Here is a 21,782-nt window from a genome sequence, read left to right as displayed (position 1 = left end):
TTTCCATGAAAGCAGACTTTTAAAAGCTTTTTCTGAACCGTCTTTTAATATACTGAATATACAATATATATATATATATATATATATATTGTTTTTTTTCTCGAAGGGGAAAAAACATCACAGGGAACATCAAATATGCAATCACTTATTTCTGCTAAAACGATCCTCAACATGCGCTTGGTTAAGCAGCACAAGGACAGAGTGGATCAAGTTCGTGCTCAAAAGTGGCCAATAGGACTATAATCAAAGTGCGCCCCCCACTGGCAATACTTCTGACAATTATCCAATAAATGAGGGAGTTTGTGTTGCGAGATTATAATTGGTTTCGACGGAAATTTGAACAGCACCCAGAGACACGTTTATAGCAATGATAGCCTTATTAAGGCCAAAATAAATATGCTGGCTCTTAATCTGCACCATCAATTTAGGCGGCATTAAAACAATATGAATATTTGGAGATGTCTCCGCGTTCACTGACGCGCCGAGTGCATTGATAAAGCATTTGCTGGCGTCCTGCTGTCATTTGCCGATTTGGGGGAAACAATTCTTCTGCACATGTACATTTTTTTTCTATTGTGCGTAAAAGCTGCTTTAAAGTCTAAATCAATTCCTGCGTTTTTATCACACACGTGCGTAAAACGACTTTCCTGCTTTTCTCACTCGTTATCATCAAACAGTATCGGGCGCGGATTATCTATGTTTTATCAATACAACATATTTCTGTTGATTCTACTTACACGACCATATACTGGACATACAGAGCTTAAATATCGGGAGAAATGTATGGTGAAGAAATTGCATTTGTTTAAAGTAGCGCACACAATGTCCCAGTGTGACAAGTGTGTATGTAAACACCACTTCCCTGTGTCCAAACTGGCGCAAACATCTGTAAATACGTTCTTAAAATGAGAAATAAGCGAGGCTCTTGTTGTGTAGTGGCTACACAAGCAACACATGTTAACTTAGAGGTGAATGGCAGCAGCTGTGAGCCTGCGCTGCTCCTTTCACATATAGGCAAAGGTCTCTGGCCATAAAGCTCATGCATGCCCTTTAATGGCGAAAGAAACCTTGAAGGCTGTGTTATACAACAGTTAAACTAACTCAAGTTCTTTGTCTCGTTGTTAATAAACTTTCCCCAGGATATTCTACATTCATTTAAAGATAGCTCATGTCTTGGATATGTTTGGGTTTTGTAATTTCGCCCAGGACAGCGGTGGGTCCGTTCGTACTCTTATCTATTACACTCCCCCGGGGAAGTTGCCCTAAACGAAAGAAAAACAAGACGTGGATCGCTGAGAGGTACAACCACAGCAAATAAATCAAGCGGTGATTTAAACTCTACTTACGCGAAAACTCCCGTTTGCTCAAGTGCTGGGGTTTGCCTTGCTTGCGGCGAGACATGGTTGGTTTAGTGGCGGCTTTTCAGCTGAGTTCACATTGGGAAATCCGTTCCTACAAGGTAGACTCCAAATGAAATATCTTCATTGATGAGACTGCCATCCAGATGGAAAAAAAGAAACCGAGCTGCAGATCATACAGAGCGTGATGCGTAACGCGCTACGGGCTGTGTGGAGCTCTTCATGACTTTTTCGCAAAGAGAGAGTGATGGGGGTACAGCAAAGCCCCCTGAGCTGCAAGTTCAAGTGCGGACGTGACGTTCCTGCGAACTTGAACGTCAGGCAATGGATGGACCGAGACATACAAAACATGGGCAGGGCAAAGACTGCCTGTGGGAGGGGGCCAAGCCTTAATGGAAACCAATGGACACTCATTATGGGCTACCTATGGCCGAAGAAAAAAAGAGACACCCCGAAGAAACCAATGGACGAAGGGGATCAAGGGGGTTGGGCTACGACGGAGAGGCAGAGACTACTAGTTGTTATAGAGGAGCAGTACAAAGCGCATGAACAAGGATAGTGGAGGATAACCCCAACTCTTGTTTAATGCTCATATGAATATGCAGTGCATATGTAAATTCACAGCGCAGACAGGATTTCGCCTTATAACATACATATGGGAAAAGAGAATTGTGATTAGTCTACTACTTAAACTGAATTAGATCTTAGTGCCATGACAGGCCTTCCTTATTTTTGTTGCATGTGTTCGCTTTTTATAAGAACCCTGTAAGAAATTGAGTCATTTTGGTGTTTTTTGCTCAACTTTCTGATGACACAATGTGAAACCCACGTGGCCTTAAAAAAAGAGGATTGAAATGAATAACGTGGGCATATCATAAAGATAATAAAAATATTAATAAAGAAGAACATGACAAAAATAACTAAATTACTTTACGGACAACATATTTTGTATCTATATGCTTATCGATTGTTATAGATCCCCGATCAGACTATTCAACAGTTATGATCATTTTGTTAGTTTTTGGTCTGGCTGTATATTACAGACCAGCCGAAACGTTTATGACTAACTAACAGACTAAACATGGACATCAATAAAAAGACAACAGTTCTCATTCAAAGCCATGTGGGGCATTAGCAAACACACTAAAAACACAAAAAATATATAATAATAATAAAAAAAGCGTTCTGTCTGTCCTTTTCACATGATTTATATTAGTTTTACTTAAGGTATAGATGGCACTAAATCACATGCATATAAATACATTAGAAACTGGGCGCTAAAAAACAAAAGCATAAAACAAGTAAACATCGTTTGAAAATTGTAGATAATATTACATTTATTCATATTGTTTGATTGTTTGATACATTTAACGTTATATAAAAGAAAAACTGAAAAAAATGGTTGTATGCTTCAGAGACCAGGATGGCAACAATGCGTCACCGTATCAGTGAAGTGTGTCCTTACTTTAAAAGACAGTGATAATTACTGTGTAATGGAACCTCAGAGGGGTGTTGAGCTAAAACAATAAACCACATTTAAAGGTAGTTTAAGGCAAAAGGATGTGTTCAGTCGCTCATAAAAACACACTTACACGAGTACTGACAATGCTGTGACATACGTAAGTTAACAGAGTCATAGCAATCACATCACAATCACATATAAGGCATAAAAGTCAATTATCTAACTTATGAGATAAAGTCATTAGATGTTCAGAATCTACGCTTTATATTAGTGAACTACCTAAAGCCTTGCTATATACATATATAAATATATACATATGACACATCCTGGCATTCTGAATAGATTTTAGTTGTCTTGATTTCTTTTTCAGTATTTTTTTCTTTCTGGTTGTATGTAATTTAGATGATATGTGATACATAAACCTTACCTCGTGATTAATAAAGATGGACAACTGCATTTGAGACCGCATCGTCATCGTCTCTTCTCGGACTTTGGTGCCATCTAGTGTCAGATCGGCTGTACATACAATGATGAATCGCAAGAATATTCACATATAAAGAAGGGCACAGAGCTGAGCTTTGGAAATTCTACAAAAGGTTTAAAATTTCAACGTAATTTTGTCCTAGTGCGCAAAATAGTTTTTTGGAAGAAATTAACCCAATTACGTAGTTACTGAACAACACCGTCTTTTCTAAAAGCATAGATACAAACAGCCAGTCAGCATACCCTAAAAAATGGGGGCACATTGAAAAAATATATAAACTGTAGTATACTACATGAAATTGTAGAGCAGGTCATTAAAGGATTGAAAAAATTGAGGAAACTGGACAAATGAAGGACATCAGAAAAAGCGTCAGGCCTAAACAGCAGATGAAAAGTATTTAAAAGTGGTGTCCTTAAGAAAGGGGAAAAAGCTAAGACCTGACACATAATCTGAGAGATGCATCTGGACCTTCAGCTGACCCATCTACTGTTGGTTCAAGCCTGATCAGAAACGGTCTCCATGGAAGGATAGCTGTCAAGAAGCCATTCTTTAAGGCTGGGGTATGTCAAATGACACAAGTAGTAAACTGAAAAATCAGTGGCAGCAGGTCTTATGGAGGGATGAATCCTCCCCAGAATCCGGACCTCAACATTACTGAAGCAGTGTGAGATCATCTTGACAGAGAACGGAAGAAAAAGCAAGCCAACATCCAAGAGGATCTTTGGGATGTTGTTCAAGAAACCTGGAGAACTATTTCTGAAGACTACTTAAAGAAATGACAGAAAACCTAAGAGAGTTCAGACTGTGTTGAAGAATAAAGGTGTTCATACCAAATACTGACTTTAAAACTTGTTAAAACTGTACAAACTCAGTTTTCACCTTAAACACTGAATTTCCTTCATGTTTGCTCATATTTCAGTACATCTCTTTACTTGTTTCCTGATTTCTGGTTTCAATGTATATAGAAATGAAGGGTGTCTCAAGACTTTTGCAAAGTACAAAATGTAGTGTTTAGCCCCTAGGATAAAAGTTACATTTTTGGAGTCACTGTTTAAAAAAAATCCAAAAACGCGATTAATACGGACCACTCGTGGTTTGCTGTTAGTAGCCCTGAGTATTACATAACCTCATGAAGTCTTCCTACATTAGCGCACAGCGCCACCGTGAGGTCAAGGCGCAGTATCGTTGAAGGAACTGGGCTGGGCAGCGGGTTTACAGGAGCAGGAGCAGCGCTGTTCTTAATCCTCAACGTATCGGATGCTGATTGTCCATTGAGCACCCGGTGAGATACATTTATGTTACTTAGTTTATTTTTCATGACAGGCCTATTCTGACACATTTTGCTGCTTTAAGAATGGAGGCGGTGAAAAGAGCATCGCTGTTTGTGCGACAAATATATACGCCGTCCATAATGGATGAGCTCTTTGGATGCACACCATTAGGAAACCTCAGTAACATTGTTTAATCCGCTTTAAAAACGCACGAAAAGTATCGTCGTAAATCCATCTGAAATGGCTTGTATTTGGTTTAAAATGCGCGTCTAAAGAGATGATCTTTACTTGAGGGATCAATGTACGCTTCAGATGACAAGTCGGTAATTAACGGTTGACTCACTGTAGCTACATGCGTTTCTATCTGATTGTGCATGATTTTTGTATTGTGTAGCATCTGATTATTTTACTTGAATATTCTTCACTTGGATATGGTATCGGTTTTAAATGGCTTCATGATAAGCGCTGGACTGAGACGGCCTAACTGGGCTAATTTTCAGGCTCTGCCTTCGGCCGACTTAACCCATCAGCTGCAGCTGCTTGCAAGCACAGTTGATATGTTGTCATTTGTAAGAGCATTGATGTCTGAGAATGGGTGAAGCCGTGTGTGGTCAAGCGTCTTATGAGGAAATCTGGGGCACTGGGAGCCAGGCTACTGAAAATTCTCCACAGAGACTGAGGGGTCTGTCAGGTCCCATTGGGATTGAGTTCATGCACAAAGGAGAGCTTCAGTTATGACAAAGTGTGCGTAATTAAATCCTACTATTTCACCTATGGCTACCCAAGAGCGTGAGTCAGCAAGGCCTGTGTGTTGATGATGTTGCTGCGGAGTGAAAAGAGCTCTTGTGCTAAATGTGCACAGGAATTCTGACTGCTGAATGGAAATCATATGAGAGAATCAATGGGAGCAGATATGTTGGTTTACAAGGAAACACATTATCTGATCTCTTTCTGGCATGTGTGCTTGATAATTTTATGCGGATCTGTTTGACTGTATGCACGTCATCTAATTAAATAAGCTGTCTTAATGCACATGTCGTTATCTCTGTCTTCCTGGATGCCTGTCTAATAATAGTCCCCTTGTCATCCTTGCTCCCTGCTTCTCTTTGCACAATATCTGACTTCTTCTCTTTTTAGTGGTGTGACTGCTGGATTTGGTCACAGGGCAACACTGATGAGCGATTATTTTTGAGTTTAGAAAGATGGCCTGAATTCTGTTAGCTCTCACTTGATTTTTCACACCTACTGTTTTCCTTTGAAATTATTTATCGCAAAACATGGACTGATGAGCACGTCATTGTCCTCGGGTAATAACTGATATAACTGCTGTGCTTATGATACACAAGCACGTGCACAGATGTTGAGGTAATTGGCTTGCTGTAACAGTTTGAAACAGTATGATTCTTTCATGCCTGTTTGCAAGATAAGAACCTTTTCTTTGATCAAAGTATGGATAGCAGTGAACTGTGATCTAATGCTGTGCTCATTTTCAGCATGATGCATTAAAGGTCAAAATTGAACTTGTGAGGCAGAAATGAGTCTGACTGCCTGGTTTCTGGTGAGCGGTGGGGGGATACGCCATCGTCTTCCCAGGGAGATGATCTTTGTCGGGAGGGATGACTGTGAGCTCATGCTGCAGGTACAGTACTGTACAAAAACTCTTAGCTTTCCTTCTTCATATGGCCATAAAATAATCTGAAGCACTGACATTAAAGTAGATTACATTAAGTGACTGGATTTTGGATGATTTAGTCCCGCAGTGTGGACAAACAGCACGCTGTCATCAACTATGAGCCAAACACAGACGAGCATAAAGTGAAGGACTTGGGCAGCTTAAATGGGGTGAGTGTGTTACTTATTTACTAGTTTGTATCTTAAAGGAGCCTCCAGCCATTTTCGAGAAGAATTCCTGTTTACTTAACAGCTGCATAATGTCTTCTGTGGTTGCTGAGAAACTAATAAATGCTTGCAACAAAAATCAAAACATTGCACAAAAATCATGACATTGCATTAAAGGAAATGAGGATCTTAGGTTCTGGGGTCATGGTCCATACTTCAAAATAAAAAAAAAATTAAAAAAAAAGTATTTTTGCTTCTCTTGCATCAGTTTTTAACATATCCATCCATTCTTCCAAAGCCTTTGAACTTAGAGGAAGTGCAATTTGTTTTGGTGGGTGTGAACATACTGTAGCATGCAGCAGCACAGGCCTACTGTTGTTTAAACCCTAAGGCCAGAAACAAACTAAACTTTCTTCTTAAAATATCTTCAAACTCAGTCAAAAATAACATCAGAACTGGCTCGATGTGCCGGAGAAAGTTGAGATTTTTTTTTTCTGTACATTTATTTTCTTGTCACCAAGCCTAGGTAAGATTAGAAATAGCACAGAAGAAATTGGCATTTTAACTTAATTTATCATGTAAATCAGTGGACATTACTTGACTTAACAAATATTGAGAGTTCAAATAATTGCTTTATAACAGTCATTGATACTATAATGTACCTGGGCTGTGTTCAAACTGCCCACTCTTTCACTTACTCACTATATTGCCTTAACTATACAGAGGACTCACACAGCGCACTTCAACAAAGTGAGGCTTCACAATTATGCACCAAATATTCTCAGTAACATGTCGCATGAACAAATGCTAGCAGGGAACGAATATAGCGAATGTGAGGTGACGGACAGCGGAAGTTTGCTGTTTTTGGTTGAAAGCTTGTCGTCACCGATATCACTCTCCAAAACATTGACGATTACATATGTACCTGACAACTGTTAGCAAACAACTGGATTCATCTGTGTGCTTGTATTCATATATTTATAAAGCTAGCTGCATATTTTTACAATCTATGATTACAGCATCTACCTAGCATGTTTAGTATTCACACTCAAGTTTAAAGCATGTTTCCTGCACATAATATGAAAACATTTGTAAGTCCCTGTTTTAGGCAGAACAGACACTGAACACTTCATGGTTGAGACATTTGAGGAGTTTTATTTACCTGGTTTTCTTAACAAATAGAAAATAACAATTTAGAGGTGCAAACGTTAGCTAGCAGTAGCAAGCCTTAAGCTTGCTTTGTCAGATCCTGGCTCCAGGGCGCAATGCAGGATGTTGTGCTTCGACCCATGTGGTGGACAAATTCTGTACTGTACTTTTAGTTTACCAGGTGATGAAAATGTAGTGCACAAGTGGCATAGAAGTTGCAGTTAAAATTTTTAACTGCACTACAAAACTGCTGACTCACTAAAAAGTACACTACAGAGTGAATGAGAAGGCAACACAGAGCTGATCTTAATATTCTCAGACCTACCTCATTTATTCAGACAGAGATGAAGTACATCAAATGCTTTTATTTTAGTCACAGTAATTTGAGGTATCTTCCACAGCAAATGTGTCATGCTTGGAAAATGCTGAAGGTTGTGTTTTTATGACAAATATAGCCGGCCAAACACAGAGAGCTCCAGGGAGGAGGTTGGTGCATTTACATAATACATCTAAACAACAGATTTTCATATATACAGTATCAAATAAACTGTTGCTGGAATTCAGTTAGACGAGCACAAAACATCTATACAATGAAAAACAACAAGAAAAGACAAGGAGTCTGGCTCATTGTCATGGGTTTTTTTAGCAGTGAACAATGTTTTGCCAAAAAAAAATATAAAAGGTACTGATTTTAGATAGGAGTGAATTTAAAGTTGCACAGAGCTTCACTTCTGAACCAGGTCCCTCTTATGTTTATCTTAACCTAATGTTTTTTTGCATTTTACAGACATTTGTCAACGATGTAAGAATACAGGAGCAAGTCTATGTCACGCTGAAAACTGATGACAAACTGAGGTTTGGATACGATATCCTTTAAATGTGTTCTTTTTTTTGTCATAACCAGTGAAACACAGGACATGGGCAACAGTAACTTTATCTGTTCCTGAATTGATGTGAATGCTCTGCCTGCTGCATAATAGATGTGGCTATCAGTGCATGTTTCTCACCCCTGTAAAGGGCTACTCGTCTTTTACCTTAACCTGGCTCACATACCAACCTGTTCACCGTGGTCCGTGGAGAGCTTCATATTCCCGAGGAGGCCCTCAAGGTTAGACAGCATGCTGTGCAGTGAAACATTTGAAATAAAAAGCAAGTAGCTGAAGTGCATATGTTGCAGATGGATTGGATATGTCTGCACAAAACTGGACAGCCTTGTACCTTTTTCATGACTTTGTTGTAAAAAAAGAGTTAAAGAGTTCTGCTGAACAGGGCAAAAGCTAATTTTTCTGGTTTGATGAATGTGTCACTTCATCCAGCTGTCCAGGTAACTGCAGACAATATACAAATAATTTTATTACAGTGTCTGCTCAGTTATATTCTATTAATACATTTTAAAAGAGAAAAGTATTTATTTTAGGGTCAGAAAAAAAATCCACATTAACTTTTAGTTTTTTACGCAGTTGTTTACTTTTTTTCCTCTTTCAACTCACCTTGCTGCTTTGTCAGCATGAGAAATTGAGCAGCCAGCTTCAACTGAACCAGAAGAAACCTTCTGAAGCAGAATCATCCAAATCTGAGGTGAAATGCTCTGAAGCGGTGGCAGCCCCCACCCACACTGGTACTGCCGCTTCCTCAGAGGTCAGCAGGTCAGAAGAGAAGACAACAGGTGAGCTTGATTATGGTTACAGTGTACATGATGCAGGTCAACACTCTACTTTGTATTTTTTTATGAGTACTTATTTGTTTACACATTGGACAGTGGGATGATAAGAGGAAGATTAGAGGCAAACAACAGCTGCAACAGTGGTAAAGTTGCATTTCACAGCCATTTTCATTCATATACTGCAGCCATGATATTTTCCAGGCATGTTCTGGAGGGGCTGCGTTTTAAAACGCAAGTATCCACAACAGCCGTTCCAGGCTTTTAGCAGAGTTTACTTAGTCAGCCACCTTGTGATGACTCCTGAGCATGGTCAAGTGAGAACATGTAAACACAGCAGGTAATATGATTTAAAGAATTATATGCAATGCTTCTTGGAATATTTGCAATAAGTTAGTATTGTAACAGGTGGTGTATGGACCCATGCAGTACAGAGGAGTCAAAAGACAGTGGTAAAAAGCTCAAGGCTTTACTGAGACTCTGGCAGACAGACAAACGGTTTAGAAACCAGCAAACAGGAATCAGGAGAGAAGAGGCAAAGTTCTTGGTCAGGGACAGAAGGCTGGGTTGAATTACCAGGAGGCAGACGAAGCATGGAATCACGGACAGGCGAGGTCGGTACCGGTAAAGCTGGCAGGAGAACGCTGGAAAGACATGCATGGCAAAGAACAATCTGGCAAAGGATAGAGTGTGGAGCTGGTGACTATATGCTGGGCTGATTGCATGTGATGAGAGGCAGCTGTGTGCACAGGTGTGTGGAGTGAACTGATGAGGTGTGTGTGGCTGACAGGCTGAGTGGGGCAGAAGCAGGATCAATGGAAAATTACTGATGGTTGGATGACTAAACTGTGACAAGTATGTACTTCAAGCAATGTCTTCAATTGCTCATAAATAACGTGAATACCTTTAAATACATGTAGTATTAATTTTAACCAAAGAAAACCCAAAACATTATGTATTATATTTCTTTGGTTACTTTTCGTATTATGTCCTTCCACCTGTGGGCTCTACCCCAAACATTACTCCACATTCCAATTTCCCTTTGTTATAAATGAGACTCAATAATCTCTTATTGTGAGGAGTATGTGTAGACAGGAAACTTTAGAGTCTTGACTTGATTTTCCAGATATTATCCAGTGTTCATGGGTGAAAATGGCTGTACTGTATTCTCCAGATTAACCCCTAAAAGCCACTTGTGTTCTGTACTATTTATTTAAAACATTTAGCCGTTGTACCTGCAGTTGTGTATTGCCACATAAGAAGACTAACATAGTGATTGTTTTTTTTCAGGAGACGCAGCAGTATTATACAGGGGTACCCCCCTTTATGGCCAGCCTGCCTGGTGGGGTGATGGCGACACTGATGACCAGCAGACAGGAAGGCCTGAGGACAAGAGCTCAGACCGGAAGAAAGAAAAAGTTGAAACAGGTATGAACGATGCTGCTTAAATATTGCAAGACATATACTGCTGTATCTTGCATTTTAGTTGAGACAGTAATTATCCTATTTATCAATATTATCTTATTGCAGTTTTCACAACTTTGGAATTTACATTTTCGAAAAAGTTTTCCTTTTTTACATATTATTAACATTTTGTAGACGTTGTGGGGCCAATCAGATACATTTGCATTAATTCTTACAGACATGAAGAAAAGTGCAGAGGTTTCAAAGTCTACCCTGCAAACAGCCTCCAACCAAGAGCCCAGATACTTTGAAATCCCAACTAAAGATACTCCCTCAGCAGGTAAAGTGAGTAGTGAATCCCCGTCACGAGAACAAGATGCTGGTGCTTCTGCTCCTGCCGAGCCCATTCATGGCCATGCTTCCTTTACCATTGAGTTTGATCCTGGGGCATCAGGTAAAGTGACTGTCAAAGATAGGGTGGCAAAAGTAGGACCAGAGACTCGGCCACGTCCTAAAAGGCCTGTTGGAGAAGAGCTTAGTCCACTTCAAACAGCAATGGTAGCAGCAGAGGTTAAAGTTGCTGACTGGTTGGCTCAGAATGAGCTGCCTTTGGCTCTTAAAGAGACAGTTGCTGAGGATGATGGGGAAAGTGTGAAGAGTGATGTTCCTGTACAGCTGAAGAGTCTTAAAGGTATGTGTATATGGAATACAGTATGATACAGTATACAGTGGGAACTGTTTTTTTGTCTGCCTTTCTCTACTTTCTGACCTTCCTGTCCTACACATATTTCAGGCAGTAAACATGAGGACGGCACTCAAAGTGACTCAGAGAATGCACTTGGAGAGCAGCGCAGGGCTGCAGCACTGGAAGAGCGCTCGTGGGGGCTCTGGAGTGGTGCTGGGATGAAGATCAGAGAAGGTCGTGCTAATGTACCAGAAGGTCTCTTTGCAGAGGAGGACAGTCCTGCACGTCGTCGCAAGCCTTCAACTTCCAAAGTGGCGAGTGGATTGATGGAGAGGCGTCGTGGCTCGGCACCACATCAGCAGAGTGGGCGGGACGAGTGTTTTCGCCATGCAGATGATTATAGTGACAGAGGGACATACATCATTGAGTTGGAGAATGGAGATCATGAAGAGGAAGAGGCTAGGAAACTGATTGACAAGGTAAGGAACAGTTATAAAGTCATATGTCTTTAGCCATCTACTCATTATATAATAAAACAATCTTGTTGTCCTGTCATATTTTAGGTGTTTGGTGTGGATGAGCAGTGTGTTTCCAGGTTGGGGAATACTGACCAAAGGGACAGGCTCACCTCACAGAGGTCTGGTACTGTGGACACAGGAAAGCCTGGACGGTTGGAGACAGAGGTACAAAAGTTTCTTCTTAATTGAAGCAATCGGCTACAACTAATAATGTTTTTTGTAATAATTTTCAGATTTTAATTTGATTTGACTTGTGCCAGGTTCTTCCATTAAACTACATTTTTCTCCTTTATCTATCATGTTTTCTTGGCTCAGGTCTTGTCTGAAGAGTTGATGGTGGGTGGTCCTCGCTGGGTGTCACAGTGGGCTACTCTGGCTGCCAGCCACATCAGGACAGACCCTGAAGGATCAGGAGGAGACAGCCACATCATGGTCACAGAGGACAGGGGTACTTGGCTTAGGTTTCTTAAACTTGTGTATTAAATATTTCTGTAAAACAAATGATTCTGTGGTTACAAGAGACTTTTTCTTGGGAGAAATATTGCAGCATGACAGACCTCTATAGTTTGATACACAGAAAGCTAAGTTAGAAAATAAGTGCCTTGAGATGACAATTGTTGTAATTTGGCGCTATATAAATAAAACTGAATTGAATTCAATTGAAAACTGAAAACACTAGCTAAGATTAGTGTACTAGCTGTTGAACACATCAGAGCGTATTAATAGGCTTTTTTCAGTCTATTGGAGTCAGAGGCGTTTTAAAGCTTGCACCTATTGGTCATCAGTGCTATTGCATGTGTCCCATGTTCAGATCATTCTATCATTCTTGCAATCGTTACTGAGACCCAACGTAGGCTTAAGCCGGTAAGAATAAAAAGGGGAGAATACTTAATTATAGAATACATAATTTTTTTATGTTTTTTTTTTTGTTAAATATGTCAACTTCATTTGTTTATTCACAACTTTCTTGATAAAAAAGGACGAGTTGATGCACAGCAGCATTTCAGATGTCTAGATTTAGAAGAATTTGCCTCTACATCACTAACATTAACAACTTTTAAATTATAGCACGTATGAGTTTTAATTGCATCTTAAGCTGTTCAAGTTATCTCACCGAATTTAGCAAAATTGGATTTTAAATGCTAGTTCTTAAAACCCACCCTTCTACTACAAGATCAGTAGTCGTTAGCTTCTACAGAACTTTCACATCACATATATCATTTTTGATGACCCTACTTCTGAAACAAGTCTGGTGTGTTTGCCAGAGAAACTGCTTTTCAACAAAAGTTGCACAGTTTCACTTGAATAATATATTTCCATACATTAGGCATGTTTAAGTTAGTTTTTGATAGCTTTTTTGTGCTTATAAATCATATTATATTTATAATAAATAACTTAGCTTAATGGATCCTTTTATTATCTTTGGTCTGCTTTCTTTTTCCAAGCCTCCTGAAGTAAATCCTCTAACTTTTTCTTGTCTCAATTTTCGAGAGTAATTAACCAAATTCACTTGTCATCTCACATAAAGAAAATTTAATAACTTGACTTAAATCCACAGCACAGATCAATGTTGCAAGGGATGTTTAATGCACATTCTTAGGAGATTTTCTTTCTCTTCTTTCAGCTGAAATAAGTGAATCCAGCCATTCAGCCACAGTTGCGTCCTCCGGGTACGCAGAGCGTAAGAAGAGAACCCTCCCCCAGCTGCCTGGTGATGACCTCATACGTGGAAGGAGGACTCCAGGTGAAGGTCTGCGTACAGATATGGGGGAAAAACAGGACACGGAGCTACAGGAAAAAGAGAACCATGAGGAGAGGATGTTCAAAGGAAAGAATCAGCCAGGTCAAGGCACTGGAGGTGTGGGCAGTCACAGTGGCAGTCCAAGTCGCTCGTCGCCAGCTAAATCACAGGACAGTGGTGGTGGGAGATCAGGTCAGTCAGGTGTGTTGACCAAGCTCCCCCCTCGTCCACTGACCAGTGGGGAGAAGAGAATGGAGGAGGCACAGAGGAGGAAAAAGGAGGAGGACAAAGCTAGGGAAAGTAGTGGAAAACCATTACTGAGGCAAGAGAGTTTTACTGTAGAGAAACCAAGCTCCAACGTACCCATAGAGCTCATACCACGTATTGATGGGGTCAAAGGCAGCAGAACTCAGAGTAAGGAGTCTGGCATTGACTGTGTCACACTGCAGAAAGACTCAGAGGCTGTGGCAGCCTTTCTAGAGACCACTGTATCAGACCAAGGTGATCCTCCTAGTCAGTCCAATGAAGGCTCCATGTCACCAGAGTCAGATGTGGATACAACGAGCACAGTAAGTCAGGCTGATGGAGCGAGAAAAGTAGTCCAGAAACGTCGGACCCTTGCAGGACAACACAAGGAAAGAACAGTTGTGCGCTCTTCCGCCAAGGGCCCTGGAGGGGGCAGGGAGACTCAGGATCGAAGGGTCAAAAACAGAACATCTGGTACTCAACAGCCTAGCCGCCCCTGGACATCCCTGGACCTCACTGATGATGATATAAACTCCAACTCACTCCTTTCTGACTCACAGCCCACCTCTAAGCAGGAGTCCAGAGGCTCAAGCGGTAAAGTCCAAACTGGGAGCACAACCGTAGCAGCCAGTACCAAGTCCAGTCGGGCTAAGATCACCCAGGGCCCAACTTCCTCTGCACCCAGTAAAACCACTAATGTACCCAAACCTAGGCCCACTAGGACATCCCTGTTAAGGCGAGCTCGAATGGGGGAGTCATCAGATACTGAGCCTGCTGATCTGGACCGGATGTCAGTAGCTTCTGAGGCCTCCACTGCTAGTTCCACATCCAGGACGGGGCTGGCAAGAAGGGGAATGTCCAGGATAGAGGCTCTAGCTCAACCTAGGAGACCACGGGTGGGCTCCCCATCTGCACAGAGTGATTCAGAAGCCACAGTGACAAGGAGCAGGGACCTGGGGGCCCGTAGTGCAGCAGGTGATTACGCCATTAGACAGGGACTGAGAGGGTCTTCACTGACTCCACTGTCTGGACCCAGAGCCAGAGCTAACAGCGTCTCCAAGCTGCCTGATAAAAATAAAGGAACCTCCTCTTATGGACATGTTGCACCTGCATGTAAGTAAAAATGTTACCATGTCCAAAAGCATTGAAGATCTTGTTTGTCAGTCACTCTCCTTCAATTCTTTTCTCAGCTGGCACTCGGTGGCGCCGTGTGCCTGTGGACTATGCATCCACCTCAGAGGATGAGTATGGCTCGAATCGCCACATATCCAAACAGGGGCACACACGGCCATTCCCTTCTACTCGAGTCACTCAGTTAGGAGGTTCAGCCCCAGCAACCCCAACTCCTGCAAGCCTGGCTGCCTTTAAACAGAACTCCAGGGATCAGGATGAGTATATGAGAGACTGGACAGCGCACAGTGAGGAAATTGCCAGGTAGGTAGGTGAGAAGTGCTCAAGTGCACTTTGAAAGCAGTTGTTGGTGAGAGTACTTCAATTTAAAATTGTTTTCCTGTTTTAAGGTTTATAGCTGGTTATGTGCTCTTGTATGTTTATATCTGAAGTTTGGCAACTAAATAACACCAAATAAAAGGCAGGAAATACAGTTTTACATGTATGAGACAGTGATATCTTACTTGTATTTGTTCATCAGGATTAGCCAAGATCTAGCCAAAGACTTAGCCATGCTTGCCAGAGAGATTCATGACGTGGCAGGAGAGATCGACTCAGTCAGCCCCGCAGCAGCTGATCCTGGAGCTTTGGTATTAGAACCACGGCATAACATCACCTAACATAAGCTTTTTGCTTGCTATAACTTCAAACTCTCAAATGTATTGTTTGTTCCTGACCCGATTAACCACATTTTTATTGAAGGACAGTTTTCATTTAAAGGCATATAATGTCAAGTTGACAAAAGTAGTATTTTTTTAAATAACTTATCTATTCTATAAATTTCAATTATGTTTTAGCTAGAGGAGTCTGCATTTGATGACAGCTTAGACCTGGGTGGTCCCTCTACAGAGCACAACAACGTTCTGGGAACCAATGGTCGGTCTGTGGAGCTTCGACAACGAGGCTCTGGTGGACAGAGTTCCCGCTCTATTCGCCGACAGACATGGAATAGAGATGATGTGAGTCTGTGCTGCAAAATTGAATATAACGTAGTTGTAAATGTACACAGGTACTTTACACACAACATCAGAGCTATTCCAGAGTTGATTTTCGGACTTGCACCATTCTATGTGTAGTTTTAAGACTTGAAAATTTCCCATTATCTACCTCCAATCTAGGAATGGTTAATTTTGACAATAATTTACCACTGGAAAAAAGCCTACCATCATTTATTTCGAAATTGTATAGATTGAAAGACTAACATGTCACTCTATACCACAGTATGCCACTAGAGGGAGCTCCATTCTGGCCAGCTATCATCACTCCAGTCAAACAGTGACCCTGATAGTGCACAAAGCCAGTGTTTCACATCTATTCACAGTCACGAGGAGACACTTGATGTGCAAGGCTGTGCATATAAATCATGATAACACAGACACAGCTCCTCTCCTTTTATTCCATGCAAACTCTTAGTGCATTTCCTTTGCTATCACAGCTTTTTAAAATGTATGCTCAGCTCTCTTTTTGACAATTTGAAGTATGACTGTGTTGCAACTAATATGTCAATATTTTATGTGGTCTGCATTTTAATCTAGATTCTGAATTTTTTCTCAGTGATAATGAAATGCATCTACATGCATATACATGTATATACTAGAATAATTTTAGGCTGAACAGTACAGGCAATATATATCAAACAAGAAGCCTAGAGCGTTACAACATCATATGAAAATTATAAGTCAAATTAAATGGACTCAATTCAGCTCACCAGAACTCACTTTACTTGCCTTCTTGTACCCATATTTACCAATGAAATTATATACAGTATTCTTTTAAACTGAGAAAAGGGCAAGCCCACACAGTCTCTCATGTGACACGGCAAGTAGTTGTAATTAAGTTTTAATTTTAAAATTTTCCCAGTGCCATCATTATTAGTATAGTCAGTGGGATACTGAGCACAACCTTACATTTGTTTGAAGTGCCGTGCTCACTCCCTTTGGAATTATTTCTCCTATGTATCCTCAGCTTGTGAATGAGATCAAGTGTGTTTATGTTTATGTCTTGGCCCAAGAGGTATAACACTCTGTATGTTTGCACACTTTGCACAGCCCATATGACGTTACTTATGTCAATAGCTATGCTAAATATAGGAAAAGGATTGAATAGGATGTGTTAGCATCCCTGTGACCTTACATGTTTTTTTAATCATCTGTTAGGCTATTCTTGACAGTTTGCTGCTAGCTTCTGTGACTCAGCTCTCAACCAGGATACGTCAGTCTGTAGACAAAACAACCTGCAAAATCAGGTAAGTGCCACTAAACATTAAGTCAGTCTATTTGCTGTAATGTATTCTGTACTCAGAAAATAATAAATGCATGATAGTGCTATATTCATGCTTTTATATAGTACTTTTATATTGTATAGTGCGTTAAGATTCTTGTCTGTGTTTTATGTTGAAAATAGGCCAACAGGCATTATGTGAGTGGCACATCACAAAGGTTTACTCTGCCAACTAGCTGCACATTTTTCTCATTAGGCTGACATCTCAAAGGATTTTTTTTACTCTTACAATCTGCAGACAGTGCCTGAATGAAATTACTGGGGCTGTCAGCTAATACTTCTAAGGGGACTTGTTTAAGCATGTTTTCATGGATTTTACTTTTATCTATTTTTGTTACAACTTGGCAACAAGGATCCTCTTCAAGGATAAAGAGCGAAAATGGGAGGAGATTGAGACCAAACTACAAGCAGAGCACGACTCCCTACTAGTCAAGAGCTCCAACATGGTGATGAACATGTCTGCATCTCACACTTTGCTGTATTAACTGAACGCTTACCGAGCACACTGGATAGTGATATTTTAGCTTTACATGCAGTAATGGCTATTTTAAGTTGTCACTTCAGTCATTGAACAAGTTTGAAGGTTCAAAAAGGCAGGGTTAGTAATTAATACAGTTCACAGGCACTGAGATTTAAGAGAAATTGAAGCACAAACGACAGAATGAGTCTATTTTGGTACAGTTTGCTCATAAATTTGAAACATTGAAAGGTCTTTTAATAAGCTGATGGTTATTAAATATTTGCTAAATCATTTATTTAATTATTTTGCGATTCTCTGAATAGGATTATTAAATCCAATCCTTCTTTAATAGCCCCACAATGTCTGATGAGTTATTGCCAGTTGTCACTATAAGAACTGACAGTTCAAATCAAAGATACTTGCAAATGCCCTTTAGACTGTGAAGAGAACCCATCAAATATGGTTATTTTAATAGAGTAAAAAGAGTCACAAACTTACCTCCAAAAGAGCTCTGCCTCTTTTAGGCGTAGGCAGAAAAATAAAGCCTCTAACCCAGTCTGTCCTCATGTGAACCCCTGAAGAGGTATTCTGACCGTGGCACAAGTTACAGCCAGGGCTCGTAAAGCATTTCTGACTATGAAGGGCTCGGCTCCAAACTTGTTTCTGCAGCAATAAAAAGATTAATCGAGTTGATTTATTTGGTGTGAGCTTTCACTTACTTAATCACATTCTAGCTGGACTAGCCTTCACTGTTTTATTTATATTTCTAACAGGAGATTTCAACTGTTATTCAAGACCTGAAGAAGGTGGAAAGACAACTTGCAGGTATGGATATGATGGTTCTCTTTAATTTTCTGAAGACACATAAGCAGTCATCACATAAATGGACTAAAATCCACAACAATCTGTAGTATTAGTGTTTTTTATGTGTATAAAATATATATTTTATATATTCATGTTTTCTTTCTTCTCTAAAATGACAGTAATCGATATGATGGTGGACCCAGATGGTACTCTGGATGCCCTTTCTAACCTGGGCCTGACAAGTCCTCTAGCAGATCAGAAGATCAGCCCTGGGACTCGGCAGCCCGGAGCAGAGCCAGCTTCAGCCAGCACAGTCTCCACTGGAAAGTCCACTGAACCCTGTGGATCCTCAGATCATGCCAAAGTGGCAGAGTGAGACCAAGAGCCCCAGCAGATCTGTAGATCCTGTAACTGACAAACCAAGGAAACCTTCCAGTATGCATCCTTTCTGTCAAACGTGTCCCAAAGCCCCTGGAACAGACCTTGGTGTGAGTTTTGAGGATTTTTTTTTTTGTATTTGGTTTCGGACATTATTAAGAAAGGAGAATGATGCCTTTTTCCTAGAAGAGTCTGACTGTGCTGTCAGTCAGAGTAAATGGGACTATAGACTGTCAAAGAGAAGCTCCTGGCATGACACTTCAAGAAAATACAACCATACCATTTATTACCATACTTACGAAGGAGCCATGAGTCATGTGGAGTAACCCATCTGCGCTTTTGTGTTGCAGCTCATTCTTATGGTTCATTACCCTTAAAAAAAGAAATAAGGACAGTTGTGATGTTAAAGCTAAGCTTTCTTTAAGTCCTCTTAAATTTATCTAACTGTCTTGGTTATGAATCAGAGAAGACAGAAATGACCATCAACCTTAAAATCCTTGTTACTACAGGAAAAGCTTGTCAGTCGTGAAGCCGACGCAAAACCCCAAATAAGAAAGGTGCAATGGTGTCACACCAGAGGTCAAAATTAATCTGTGATAAGTGTTCATCTATACTGCCATAGAATTGTTTGTGAAAATAAATCTATTTTTGCTGTGTTTGCAATTTCTGGTAACAAGTTGGTCTCAGTAATGACTTTCCATCAGAAACAGCCACACAGCTTATTTGTTGGGGAAAGAACTGGGAGTGTGTACCTATATAAATGTTAATTATAATTACATTTAAAACTTCCTTCAAGCCCCCTTTTTTGTGCTGGTGTAATTTGAAACCTCTGAATCAGAGACTAACCCTGTGTATTAATGGAAACTATGAAGTCAAATGTAGCTCCTAGAAAAGGTTTTCCTCTTCCACATTTTTTGTCACAAGTGCCCTGGATCAAACAATCATTAGAGATGATGAGAAGGAGGTCAAATTTGTGTCTTTGCACATTTCAAAGCTCATGTATATCAACATTAATCTCTGTGGGACCAGGACATGATGTTCCCCAATAACGTTCCTTTGTCACGTTTATGTCTTTAACCAAAAGCAGGGTTGTAACCAGCTGTCAGCTGAACACGAACAGTTTCACAAGCTTCTATGTTGTGTTATAACCAGCAAAGACAGGGACGACCTTCGAGTCCTGCAGTCGTATTTTATCATTAATAAGGCAATGGAAGGATCAACTATGTAATGACTGTAGGTTTTCCAATGTCTTGCCTCATACCAATGTTTACACTTGAATGTAACCTGATCAGAACTGCTGAAATAGTTTTAGCCAAAACAACTTTAATATAGATGAAAAATTGCATTTTGTGCTCGCCATAGTTACATTTTCTTAAATTTGAGTTTGAGGATTTTGTGACTTTTTTCTCTTTGCTTTTTTTTTGGATGTTTTGTATGACCTTTTTTTTGTTCTTTAAGTTAAATGTTGATCTTACAGTATTTGTCTTGTTTGTCTCATTTCCAATAAAAAGCATGATAACCATGAGCTATTTTGTTGTTTTCTTTCATATTTACATATATGTATATGATCAGGCGTTATTCAGCTGGTTGAAGTCTGACTTTGCCTTTGAATGACACGACAGAAAATCTTTACATTAAGGGTTTTTCACTCAGTGGTGGCAAAAGCAATGACTGATTAAATTTAATCACTGATTTAACCAGTGATTCCTCCCTAACCCAGTCATTGGGTTTATTTGTTTTTAACAGATATGACTTGGACCTGGTTTATTGACCTGAAAACTGTAACATGTGAATGCAGGAGTTGGTCTTTAGTATACATAAAGAAAATGTATTTAGGTACTTCTCTCACTGCTGTTTTTAATCTTAGTTACATGAGATTTAAAGAATAATTAGATCAAATATGAGGTCAAAACCTATTGGTGTAGGTCAAGTAAAAAGCTAATTACGCCTCTGGGTTTCCATCCCTCTACAGCAAACAATCCCTCATCCATTCTTGCTTCACTCACACCGTTCATGGAAGCCCATACACACGACAAATTAGATTTTAGAGACCACACTGCTAGAGTTAGTGCACTGCTAATTGTACATCTCCAGATATTCTGCTCCACTTCTTTAATCCTTTAAAGCTGTGTCTGGGTTTTTCTCTCATGCAAAAAACTTTCACTGCAGCGGCTGGTGCACATCAGCATCTCTGCAGGTGTTCACCTGAGAGGTAGCAGTTGGATTTATTCTTCCCATTTGATTTGATCAAGGTCAGGTTCCCTGTGGGCTTTGTTAACATGCCTTCGCTGCTTGTATTTGTAACATGTAAATAATATATTCCTTACTGCAAATTTTCTTTTTTTACTTCAATATTCTTTATATTTATCCATAAACAAGAAAAAAAAGGTAGGAAATATTTTAATTTTCAAGTTTAATTTTCACAACATGCATGACCTGAATTAATCAATAGATGATTATTTTGAAGCATAAAAATGGGCAGATTGTTTACAGTGATGAAGACAAGAGAGGTGTCTTAAAGCATCCAAAAAAACATAACAACACAAAAAGCCATACAAGATAATATAATAATAATTTGAATGGTCATTATACTGTGAAGATGCTTCTAGGAGCAGGTGCTTAAGAAGAAACTCAGCAGGACAAATCTAAGGTTGTTTTGGATAACATCCAAAGAACTTCAGGGTGATCTGTAGCAATCTGCAGTGGTGTCTGTGCTATACACTACATACTGAACTGAGACAGACTCCCTCTGTAAATGCCAAGAAAGGCAAGAAAATTCTATGCCAGCTGCAGCTATTCTATGATTCTGCACAGAAGAAACCAAAGCTCTGTGGGAAACAATGTGAAAACAATGCTACAAGAGCAAGAAAAAT

General features: G+C 40.0%; 2 protein-coding genes across 2 annotated transcripts in view; one reads left to right on the top strand and one right to left on the bottom strand.

Moving 5' to 3' along the window:
- Window positions 1-1,721, bottom strand: part of LOC140305485 (B-cell lymphoma/leukemia 11A-like) — a 32,693-nt gene extending 30,972 nt beyond the window's left edge. Inside the window, exon 1 of the mRNA XM_072384377.1 lies at window positions 1,347-1,721. Coding sequence (XP_072240478.1) covers window positions 1,347-1,401 — 55 coding nt within the window. The 5' untranslated portion in view covers window positions 1,402-1,721. The remainder of the gene's footprint in view (window positions 1-1,346) is intronic.
- Window positions 1,722-4,499: 2,778 nt separating this feature from the next.
- Window positions 4,500-20,344, top strand: cep170ab (centrosomal protein 170Ab). The gene is made up of 19 exons (XM_072384376.1): window positions 4,500-4,586; window positions 6,069-6,214; window positions 6,328-6,417; window positions 8,351-8,432; window positions 8,616-8,671; window positions 9,070-9,229; window positions 10,514-10,651; window positions 10,866-11,318; window positions 11,421-11,791; window positions 11,876-11,995; window positions 12,146-12,278; window positions 13,455-14,930; window positions 15,008-15,251; window positions 15,469-15,577; window positions 15,785-15,946; window positions 17,144-17,232; window positions 17,620-17,713; window positions 18,501-18,552; window positions 18,711-20,344. Exons 2-19 carry the CDS (start codon window positions 6,110-6,112, stop codon window positions 18,905-18,907), a joined length of 4,131 nt encoding a protein of 1,376 aa, XP_072240477.1. The 5' UTR covers window positions 4,500-4,586; window positions 6,069-6,109; the 3' UTR covers window positions 18,908-20,344.
- The last annotated feature ends 1,438 nt before the right edge of the window (window positions 20,345-21,782 follow it).

The sequence above is a fragment of the Leuresthes tenuis genome, unplaced genomic scaffold (genome assembly GCF_036924035.1).
Source record: "Leuresthes tenuis unplaced genomic scaffold, fLeuTen1.0.hap1 SCAF_4, whole genome shotgun sequence".
Taxonomy (NCBI): Eukaryota; Metazoa; Chordata; class Actinopteri; order Atheriniformes; family Atherinopsidae; genus Leuresthes; species Leuresthes tenuis.
The sequence above is the reverse complement of the archived record's forward strand: the minus strand, read 5'-3'. Positions and strand labels throughout refer to the sequence as shown.